Source organism: Scyliorhinus canicula, chromosome 16 (genome assembly GCF_902713615.1).
Source record: "Scyliorhinus canicula chromosome 16, sScyCan1.1, whole genome shotgun sequence".
NCBI lineage: Eukaryota > Metazoa > Chordata > Chondrichthyes > Carcharhiniformes > Scyliorhinidae > Scyliorhinus > Scyliorhinus canicula.
The window spans coordinates 19,771,773-19,783,877 of record NC_052161.1 but is presented as its reverse complement, the minus strand read 5'-3'; the positions used below and the strand labels follow the sequence as shown (position 1 = coordinate 19,783,877).

At 49.6% G+C, this 12,105-nt stretch overlaps 1 protein-coding gene across 2 annotated transcripts; it reads right to left on the bottom strand.

Moving 5' to 3' along the window:
* Window positions 1-614: 614 nt before the first annotated feature.
* Window positions 615-8,635, bottom strand: LOC119950851 (prolactin-releasing peptide receptor-like). 2 transcript variants are annotated; one of them, XM_038773701.1, is made up of 2 exons: window positions 8,451-8,635; window positions 615-2,091 (listed from the first exon to the last, which is right to left on the bottom strand). In XM_038773701.1, exon 2 carries the CDS (start codon window positions 2,055-2,057, stop codon window positions 990-992), a length of 1,068 nt encoding a protein of 355 aa, XP_038629629.1. In that variant the 5' UTR covers window positions 2,058-2,091; window positions 8,451-8,635; the 3' UTR covers window positions 615-989. The 2 variants fall into 2 exon arrangements, with proteins under 2 accessions (XP_038629629.1, XP_038629630.1); XM_038773702.1 differs by lacking the exon at window positions 8,451-8,635 and adding an exon at window positions 8,183-8,286.
* Between the last annotated feature and the right edge of the window lie 3,470 nt (window positions 8,636-12,105).

Genomic DNA, 12,105 nt, shown 5'->3' with positions numbered 1-12,105 from the left:
GGATCGACCCCCGGGCTAGTCAAGGATGTCTGAGAATAGCTCTCCATCGCATTTTAACCCTACCATCATTCGGAATTATATTTACATCGCCTTCATTTGTGTGCCCGGTCAGGCAGGTCGTGGTAGAGAACAGGGCAGGCTACAGTCTGAACGAAGACCTGTTGCCTTTGCAACTAACACCGATCAGCCAGGAAATGTAATTGATTGACAATTGAGAAAGGCAGAATTCATCTCCCTCACTGCAGCTCCTACTGAGGCACATCTGGCCCACCGACTCAAGGAAATAGGAACTGGTGTCATTCCCCAGCAGCTGATAGTGTAGATTTCTATTCATTAACACACCAATGCAGTTCAGAAGCTGTGGATAACTACAATCCGCATCTTTTCCGCATACAGTTGAGACATTGGCCTCCGTAAGTTCAGAATACATATCAAAAATGTTTGGTCGTTGCAGATTTCACAGACATTTCACGACAAATTATATTCTCGGTTGGGCCTGTACCTCGCGCGGCACTAACAAAAGAACTTGTCCAGTGTTGTGTGAAGGGGAAGTGAGAGAGAATTCCTCGATTTCGAACGGGTAAGACTCCCTCCTCCCTTCCCATAACCCGTGTCCGGTACCCTCACGATTTTGAACCACTGTACCAACTCCTCCCTCAACCTCCTCGTTCAGGAGAACAACCCTTCCCCAACCGGCCCAAATACCTGCAGTCCCTCACCCTTCAACCATTTCCTTCCAATCCTTTCTGCATTTTCTCTAATGCAGAAGTTTCCAAACATTGTGCTTGCTTTTCTGTACCCAGAGCCCCAGGATTGCGTCTGATTAGCCGCATCTCAACCTGTAACTATTTGGGCGCATGCACCCTTCCTTCCCCAGGTCTTCCTCCAGACGATGCTTACACGGTATACAAGTCTGGTATGATTCCAGTCAGTATTTGGAGACAGTGTTTGGATTTGATATTGTTTTGACTCGAAGCTCTGGCTGGATTTTACAAAACCACACTGGTTATGACACAGTGAGCGCCGGGGGCCACCTTCTGGCTCCTCCAGGTGAACATCTTCTTGAGCTGCCCTCGGAAGCTGTCGTGCAGCCAGGCATAGATGAAGGCGTTGTAACAGGTGGAGCTCATAGCCACCCAGTGGCACAGCAGCTGGATGAGGTTGAAGTACCGCTTGTCGATCAGGTCGATGTCGATGTCCTTGATCACGTTGAAGAGGTGGAGGGGCAGCCAGCACACTCCGAATACGGCCACCACCAGCACCAGCAGGCGGAAGGTCTTCCTCCGCCTGGCCCGGTCCCACTCGACCTGGCTCTGGGTGATGTTGCCGGGCACCACGCGGTTCTTCAGCTTGACCGAGATGCGCAGGTAGGACAGGGAGATGACCGAGAAAGGCAGCAGGTAGGTGGCCAGCAGGGTGCTGTAGGCGTACGCCAGCCTGGGCTTCTCCAAGCCCGTCCAGAACTCCTCGCAGATGGTCAAGCCCTGCTGGAGGAACTCCACGTGGTAGGTGTGCCCCAGAGCCGGGGCTGCCAGCAGGCAGGCCAGCAGCCAGATGGCAGCCAGCAGGTAGGCACAGGCCGGGATGGTCAGCCTGCGTTTGAGAGGGTGCACGGTGGCGTGGTAGCGATCCAGAGCGATGACCGTCAGGGTGAAGACAGACACGGACACGGTGACCGGCTGCATGAGGAAGACAAAGTAACACATGAACCTGCCGTAGATCCAGCCGCGGGGCTCGAACACATAAGCCAGGGTGAAGGGCACGCAGGTGGCACACATCAGCATGTCGGAGAAGGCCAGGTTGCCCAGCAGGAAATTGGTGATGTTGTGCATCTTCTTGGTCTTGCAGATCACGTAGATTAACAGGTAGTTGCCGAAGATGCCGATGAAGACCACCAGCGCGTAGCAGGGGATGATGAGGGGCTTGAAGGACTGAATGAGCTGGATGCCCTGAAACTGAGAGGAGAGATTGCCCCATTCCTGCAGCATCACATTCTCGGTGCTCACATTCTCCCGTTTGCTTTCACAGTTTGGCAATCCTGGCGATTCCTGCTCCATGCCGAGGATCCAAGGGTCCAATGAATCCGCAAATCTATTGGCACAAGACAGAACAGAGAATGACTCAAACCACGCGGCTGCTCTCCCTGCCCGCTCTCTCCCCTTTCACATCCACATCTCCATCTCTCCCCTTTCACATTCACATCTCCGTCTCTCCCCTTTCACATCCACATTTCCATCTCTCCCCTTTCACATCCACATTTACGTCTCTCCCCTTTCACATCCAAATTTCCATCTCTCCCCTTTCACATCCACATCTCCAGCTCCCCCTTTCACATCCACATCTCCGTCTCTCCCCTTTCACATCCACATTTACATCTCTCCCCTTTCACATCCACATTTTCATCTCTCCCCTTTCTCATCCACATTTCCAGCTCCCCCTTTCACATCCACATCTCCGTCTCTCCCCTTTCACATCCACATTTACATCTCTCCCCTTTCACATCCACATTTCTATTTCTCCCCTTTCACATCCACATTTCCATCTCTCCCCTTTCACGTCCACATTTCCAGCCCTCCGCTTTCACATCCACATCTCCATCTCTCCCCTTTCACATCCACATTTCCATCTCTCCGCTTTCACATCCACATTACCATCTCTCCCCTTTCACATCCACATTTCCATCTCCCCACTTTCACATACACATCACCATCTCTCCGCTTTCACATCCACATCTCCATCTCTCCGCTTTCACATCCACATTTCCATCTCTCCCCTTTCACATCCACATTTCCATCTCTCCGCTTTCACATCCACATTTCCATCTCTCCCCTTTCACATCCACATTTCCATCTCTCCCCTTTCACATCCACATCTCCATCTCTCCCCTTTCACATCCACATTTCCATCTCTCCCCTTTCACATCCACATTTCCATCTCTCCCCTTTCACATCCATATTTCCATCTCTCCCCTTTCACATCCACATCTCCATCTCTCCCCTTTCACATCCACATTTCCATCTCTCCGCTTTCACATCCACATCTCCATCTCTCCCCTTTCACATCCACATTTCCATCTCTCCCCTTTAACATCCACATCTCCATCTCTCCCCTTTAACATCCACATCTCAATCTCTCCCCTTTCACATCCACATTTCCATCTCTCCCCTTTCACATCCACATTTCCATCTTTCCCCATTCACATCCACATCTCCCTTTCACATCCACATTTCCATCTCTCCCCTTTCACATCCACATTTCCATCTCTCCCCTTTCACATCCACATTTCCATCTCTCCGCTTTCACATCCACATCTCCATCTCTCCCCCTTCACATCCGCATCTCCATCTCTCCGCTTTCACATCCACATTTCCATCTCTCCCCTTTCACATCCACATTTCCATCTCTCCCCTTTCACATCTACATTTCCAGCTCTCCGCTTTCACATCCATATTTCCATCTCTCCGCTTTCACATCCACATCTCCATCTCTCCGCTTTCACATCCACATTTCCAGCTCTCCGCTTTCACATCCACATCTCCATCTCTCCCCTTTCACATCCACATTTCCATCACATCCTCATCTCAATCTCTCCCCTTTCACATCCACATTTCCAGCTCTCCCCTTTCACATCCACATCTCCATCTCTCCCCTTTCACATCCACATTTCCATCTCTCCCCTTTCACATCCATATTTCCATCTCTCCTCTTTCACATCCGCATTTCCATCTCTCCCCTTTCACATCTACATTTCCATCTCCCCGCTTTCACATCCACATCTCCATCTCTCCCCTTTCACATCCACATTTCCATCTCTCCTCTTTCACATCCACATTACCATCTCTCCCCTTTCACATCCACATTTCCACCTCCCCACTTTCACATACACATCGCCATCTCTCCGCTTTCAGATCCACATCTCCATCTCTCCGCTTTCACATCCACATTTCCATCTCTCCCCTTTCACATCCACATTTCCATCTCTCCGCTTTCACATCCACATTTCCATCTCTCCCCTTTCACAACCACATCTCCATCTCTCCCCTTTCACATCCACATTTCCATCTCTCCCCTTTCACATCCACATTTCCATCTCTCCGCTTTCAGATCCACATCTCCATCTCTCCGCTTTCACATCCACATTTCCATCTCTCCCCTTTCACATCCACATTTCCATCTCTCCGCTTTCACATCCACATTTCCATCTCTCCCCTTTCACATCCACATCTCCATCTCTCCCCTTTCACATCCACATTTCCATCTCTCCGCTTTCACATCCGCATTGCCATCTCTCCCCTTTCACATCCACATTCCCATCTCTCCGCTTTCACATCAACATTTCCAGCCCTCCCCTTTCACATCCACATTTCCATCTCTCCGCTTTCACATCCACATTTCCATCTCTCCCCATTCACATCCACATTTCCATCTCTCCCCTTTCACATCCACATTTCCATCTCTCCCCTTTCACATCCGCATTTCCATCTCTCCCCTTTCACATCCACATTTCCATCTCTCCCCCTTCACATCCGCATCTCCATCTCTCCCCTTTCACATCCACATTTCCATCTCTCCGCTTTCACATCCACATTTCCATCTCTCCCCATTCACATCCACATTTCCATCTCTCCCCTTTCACATCCACATTTCCATCTCTCCCCTTTCACATCCACATTTCCATCTCTCCCCTTTAACATCCACATCTCCATCTCTCCCCTTTAACATCCACATCTCAATCTCTCCCCTTTCACATCCACATTTCCATCTCTCCCCTTTCACATCCACATTTCCATCTTTCCCCATTTACATCCACATCTCCCTTTCACATCCACATTTCCATCTCTCCCCTTTCACATCCACATTTCCATCTCTCCCCTTTCACATCCACATTTCCATCTCTCCGCTTTCACATCCACATCTCCATCTCTCCCCCTTCACATCCGCATCTCCATCTCTCCGCTTTCACATCCACATTTCCATCTCTCCCCTTTCACATCCACATTTCCATCTCTCCCCTTTCACATCTACATTTCCAGCTCTCCGCTTTCACATCCATATTTCCATCTCTCCGCTTTCACATCCACATCTCCATCTCTCCGCTTTCACATCCACATTTCCAGCTCTCCGCTTTCACATCCACATCTCCATCTCTCCCCTTTCACATCCACATTTCCATCACATCCTCATCTCAATCTCTCCCCTTTCACATCCACATTTCCAGCTCTCCCCTTTCACATCCACATCTCCATCTCTCCCCTTTCACATCCACATTTCCATCTCTCCCCTTTCACATCCATATTTCCATCTTTCCTCTTTCACATCCACATTTCCATCTCCCCGCTTTCACATCCACATTTCCAGCTCTCCCCTTTCACATCCACATTTCCATCTCTCCCCTTTCACATCCACATCTTCATCTCTCCCTTTCACATCCACATTTCTATCTCTCCCCTTTCAGATCCACATCTCCGTCTCTCCCCTTTCACATCCACATTTCCATCTCTCCGCTTTCACATCCACATTTCCATCTCTCCGCTTTCACATCCACACTTCCATCTCTCCCCTTTCACATCCACATCTCCATCTCTCCGCTTTCACATCCACATCTCCATCTCTCCCCTTTCACATCCACATCTCCATCTTTTCCCTTTCACATCCACATTTCCATCTCTCCCCTTTCTCATCCACATTTCCATCTCTCCCCTTTCACATACACATTTCCATCTCTCCTCTTTCACATCCACATCTCCATCTCTCTCCCTTCACATCCACATCTCCATCTCTCCGCTTTCACATCCACATTTCCAACTCTCCCCTTTCACATCCAGATTTCCATCTCTCCCCTTTCACATCCAGATTTCCATCTCTCCCCTTTCACATCCAGACTTCCATCTCTCCCCTTTCACATCCACATTTCCAGCTCTCCGCTTTCACATCCATATTTCCATCTCTCCGCTTTCACATCCACATTTCCATCTCTCCGCTTTCACATCCACATTTCCAGCTCTCCGCTTTCACATCCACATCTCCATCTCTCCCCTTTCACATTCACATTTCCATCACATCCACATCTCCATCTCTCCCCTTTCACATCCACATTTCCAACTCTCCCCTTTCGCATCCACATCTCCATCTCTCCCCTTTCACATCCACATTTCCATCTCTCCCCTTTCACATCCACATTTCCAACTCTCCCCTTTCGCATCCACATCTCCATCTCTCCCCTTTCACATCCGCATTGCCATCTCTCCCCTTTCACATCCACATTCCCATCTCTCCGCTTTCACATCAACATTTCCAGCCCTCCCCTTTCACATCCACATTTCCATCTCTCCGCTTTCACATCCACATTTCCATCTCTCCCCATTCACATCCACATTTCCATCTCTCCCCTTTCACATCCACATTTCCATCTCTCCCCTTTCACATCCGCATTTCCATCTCTCCCCTTTCACATCCACATTTCCATCTCTCCCCCTTCACATCCGCATCTCCATCTCTCCCCTTTCACATCCACATTTCCATCTCTCCGCTTTCACATCCACATTTCCATCTCTCCCCATTCACATCCACATTTCCATCTCTCCCCTTTCACATCCACATTTCCATCTCTCCCCTTTCACATCGACATCTCCATCTCTCCCCTTTCACATCCACATTTCCATCTCTCCCCTTTCACATCCACATCTCCATCTCTCCCCTTTCACATCCACATTTCCATCTCTCCCCTTTCACATCCACATTCCCATCTCTCCGCTTTCACATCAACATTTCCAGCTCTCCCCTTTCACATCCACATTTCTATCTCTCCCCTTTCACATCCACATTTCCATCTCTCCCCATTCACATCCACATTCCCATCTCTCCGCTTTCACATCAACATTTCCAGCTCTCCCCTTTCACATCCACATTTCTATCTCTCCCCTTTCACATCCACATTTCCATCTCTCCCCTTTCACATCCACATTTCTATCTCTCCCCTTTCACATCCACATTTCCATCTCTCCCCTTTGACATCCACACTTCCATCTCTCCCCTTTCACATCCACATTTCCATCTCTCCGCTTTCACATCCACATTTCCATCTCTCCCCATTCACATCCACATTTCCATCTCTCCCCTTTCACATCCACATCTCCATCTCTCCCCTTTCACATCCACATTTCCATCTCTCCGCTTTCACATCCACATTTCTATCTCTCCCCTTTCACATCCACATCTCCATCTCTCCCCTTTCACATCCACATTTCCATCTCTCCCCTTTCACATCCACATCTCCATCTCGCCCTTTCACATCCACATCTCCATCTCTCCGCTTTCACATCCACATTTCCATCTCTCCCCTTTAACATCCACATCTCCATCTCTCTCCTTTAACATCCACATCTCCATCTCTCCGCTTTCACATCCACATTTCCATCTCTCCACTTTCATATGCACATCTCCATCTTTTCCCTTTCACATCCACATCTCCATCTCTCCCCTATCACATCCACATTTCCATCTCTCCCCTTTAACATCCACATCTCCATCTCTCCCCTTTAACATCCACATCTCAATCTCTCCCCTTTCACATCCACATTTCCATCTCTCCCCTTTCACATCCACATTTCCATCTCTCCCCTATCACATTTCCATCTGTCCCCTTTCACATCCACATTTCCATCTCTCCTCTTTCACATCCACATTTCCATCTCTCCCCTTTCACATCCACATCTCCATCTCTCCCCTTTCACATCCACGTTTCCATCTCTCACCTTTCACATCCACATTTCCATCTCTCCCCTTTCACATCCACATTTTCAGCTCTCCGCTTTCACATCCACATTTCCATCTCTCCCCTTTCACATCCACATTTCCATCTCTCCCCTTTCACACCCACATTTTCAGCTCTCCGCTTTCACATCCACATTTCCATCTCTCCCCTTTCACATCCACGTCTCCATCTCTCCCCTTTCACATCCACATTTCCATCTCTCCCCTTTCACATCCACATTTCCACCTCTCCCCTTTCACATCCACATTTCCATCTCTCCGCTTTCACATCCACATTTCCATCTCTCCGCTTTCACATCCTCATTTCCATCTCTCCGCTTTCACATCCTCATCTCCATCTCTCCCCTTTCACATCCTCATCTCCATCTCTCCGCTTTCACACCCACATTTCCATTCATCCTGTACACACCTCCTGCCGGAATCTGCACCTTACTCCTTGCAAATTCCAATCAGACACGGTGGGCTGTTCAGAATAATAAAACCGGTGCACGCCCCACCAAGTTACCGTCTTTGCACCGAAGGAGACGATCAACTTTGCATTTTTGCTTTGAACGGGTTTGACTTCTTAATTCTCACACACACCAACACTTTCCCGCTGCGAATTATGATTAGAGATTTCCTCCCCTGTCACTTGGCTGGAATGTAACATTAATGCAGGTACCCCTCATTCCCCTTACCTGTCCTTCTTTCCAATCTGCCTGCTGCCCCCTTGTTAAGCTGGAGTACACTGGGGCACAGAGAGAGAGAGACTCAGTCCCTCCACCTACTCCACTCGCTGCCTCTGTCGGTTCCTGTGAACGGTATTGACTGAGACACAGAGCTGTCCAGTGTGTGGAGCATAATGTTATATCAGCGAAGCCAGTGCGCGCCTCACTGTCTCGGTCAGATCTCCTCCCTTCACCTCTCGGGTTGCCTTGTGTGTGCTGCCAGCTTCCCCCCACCCCCTCTCCTCTCCCTACTCCCCAGCCACCCTGGCCGATTGGCAAATGTTTCCTCTTGTGACTCCTTGATTAAAACTGTCCCCCGCCTGTCACAAGACCAAGATTATTGCTTCAAGGAGCCCCATGGGAACAATCATTGCAAAAACAAAAGCGGTGTATGAATTATATCGTAGACTGAGAACATCCGGATTCGGTGTAGGGGCAAGCCACTGGGCCATCAGACCAGGAGGGATAGAAGCAGAGGTAGACCATTCGGCCCTTCGAGTCTGCTCCACCATTCGGCAAGATCGTGGGCGGGATTCCCGCCCGCCGTGGGTTCCCCGGCTGCGGCGCAGCCATTCGCTAGTGGCGGGGGCCTTTCCTCACACCGCTTGTCAATGGGATTTTCCAATAAAGCCACCCCGTGGGCGTGGGGGTGGAGGGGGGGGGGGGGGATTGGGTGCATTGCCAGCGGGAACAGAGAATCCCAAGAGATGGAGAATTCCAGCCCATGGCCGGTCTGTTTGCAACCTCAACCCCACATTCCCGCCTACCCCCTCCCGCAACCTTTGACCCCCTCTTTAACCATGTATCGATTGAGCTCTGCGTTTCAAATCCTCAAAGGCTCTGCTCCGTCCTCCATTTGAGGAACTGAGTTCCAACGATCACAGTCCGGATTCGCTGTCGTCAGGATCCTCCACTTCGCCGGCAGCGCACTCACGCCCGGGAATTTCCCGACAGAGTAGGGGCTGCCCACAATGGGAAACCCTATTGGCCGGCTGCCAGGAATGAGCATCCCCCCCTGCCGGCGGGGGCACGCCACACCAGGTAACGGGTGCAGTGGGACGGAGAATTCCGCCTCACAGCTCTCTGAGAGGAAAAAATTCTCCTCATCTTACTTTGAAATTGTGAGCCCCAATTCTAGATTCTCCCACAAAAAGGAAGCATGCTTTGTAAATCACCCCCAAGCAAGGACATTCTTAGAGAATGGCCATTGGAAACAAAGGCAGCACCCATTAGGGACATTTCATTATACTCCACATATTAAAGTAATTGAAAACACATAAGATCATAAGAAATAGGAGCAGTAGTGGGCCATTTCACCAGCCACCCTCGCTCCCTCACCTTCAGACCTCTCCACCATTCACTGTGTTAATGGTTGATCTGATCATGGCCTCAATTCCACTACCTGACCCTTAACTCTCCTGTAGTTGAACCTCCTGTCTACCTCAACCTTGACCACATCCAATGACAGCCTCAGCTGCTCTCTGGGGTAAAGAATTCCCAAGATTAACAACTCTTCTCATTTCTCCTCATCTTCATCTTAAATGCGTGATCCCTTATTCTGAACTATGTCCCCTACTTCTAGATTCCTCTACAAGGGGAAACATCTTAGAATGGAGGAGCCCTCTTAGAATCTTCTTGTTTCATTCAAGTCACTTTTAATTCTTCTGAACTCCGGTCAGTGCAGGACCCAACCTGCTCACTCTTACTTAAATCCCTGATGCACTCCCACCTTGTTGACCTGGCCAATTTCAAGCAGCCCAGAAAACCCCCACACACTGGCAGCTAAAGATTTCAGGGCTAAATCTTCAATGGTCTGCTACTTTGCATATGATAATCACTGACCACAAATGTTTCCTGGGCACTGTGAAATGCATACTAGTTAGATCGAGGAGCCAGTAGGGCAGGGTTGCTTTTCTCACCCACCGACACCTTTCTCATGTTTAACTCCCCAATCCCCCGCACACAGGGACACGAGACTGCCCCAACCCCCACCTCCGCCCCTCCTTTGCAGGTAAACTTCCCCATTATAATCTGAGACACAATTAGTTGCCATTTAGAAAGGTATGGGCTTATAAATGAAAGTCTGTTTGGATTTGTTAAAGGCCCACCATGATTGACTACCTGACTTTGATGAGGTGACGGAGAAAGCTGATGGGGGTTGTATGGTTGATGTCGTCTATGTAGACTTCGGAAAATGTTTAACAAAGTACAACATCATAAATGTGTTTGCAGCATTAAAGCCTGTGGGATTAAAAGGACAGTGGTAACATGGATAGAACATTGGGTCAGCATCAGAAATGGTGAACAGTTGTATTTCAGACACTAAGAAATAATGTAGTGGCTGTTCCCCAGGAATCGGGTGGTAGAGCTTTTTATGTATTGAGAGAACCATAAATTTACAGTGCAGAATGAGGCCATTCGGCCCATCAAGTCTGCATCGGCACTTAGAACATAGAACATAGAACAGTACAGCACAGAACAGGCCCTTCGGCCCTCGATGTTGTGCCGAGCAATGATCACCCTACTTAAACCCACTTATCCACCCTATACCCGTAACCCAACAATCCCCCCATTAACCTTGCACTACGGGCAATTTAGCATGGCCAATCCACCTAACCCGCACATCTTTGGACTGTGGGAGGAAACCGGAGCATCCGGAGGAAACCCACGCACACACGGGGAGGACGTGCAGACTCCACACACAGTGATCCAGCCGGGAATCCGTGATCCCAGTGACCCCAGCCACTTGGGAAGAGCACCCTACTTAAGCCCACATCTGCACCCTATCCAAGTAACCCAGTAATCCCACCTAACCTTTTTGGACACGAAGGGCAATTTCGCATGGCCAGTCTACACATCTTTGGACTGTGGGAGGAAACCAGAGCACCCGGAGGAGACCCACGCAGACACAGGGAGAATGTGCAGACTCTGCACAGACAGTCACCCAAGCCGGGAATCAAATCTGGGACCCTGGAGCTGTGAAGCAACAGTGTTGACCACTGTGCTACGGTGCCGCCTGTGGTGATCCACTGTGTGCACCTGTATTAGGGGATGTAAGGTAGGACCTGCACTACAGGTTTGCCGGTAGCCCCTGCCGGCTAGCTCCGCCCACAAGGAGCCGTATAAATATGCGTGACCTCCACCTGATCAGCCATTTCGCCAGCTGCAGCAGGAGGCCACGCATCTGACTGTAATAAAGCCACAGTTGTACCAATCTGAGTCTTTCATGCACTTGATCGTGCAACAATTTATTACAGTCAGATTTTTCTACAATATGGACATCAGGATCAAACCAGATTGCCTGCAGCTGGATCCACACTCGCCAGACGCCAGAAAGGACTTTAATCACTGGCTGGCTTGTTTTGAGACCTACATCAACGCTGAGACCCCGCTCCGACAGAAGCTCAGAAGATCCAAGTTCTATACTCCAGGTTGAGCTCCAGCGTGTTCCCGTTGATCCAAGACGCCCCAAGTTAGACGGAAGCAATGGCATTCCTAAAAGAGAACTACGCTCAGAAGGCAAACACGCTCTTCACAAGGCACGTACTCGCCACTCGCGTACAACTACCTGGTGAGTCGATCGAAGACTTCTGGCGGGCTCTTATCCCACTCGTACGGGACTGTG

Excerpts from the sequence above, each read along its gene's own strand:
- LOC119950851 (XM_038773701.1), bottom strand. The coding sequence starts at position 2,057 with ATGGAGCAGGAATCGCCAGGATTGCCAAACTGTGAAAGCAAACGGGAG.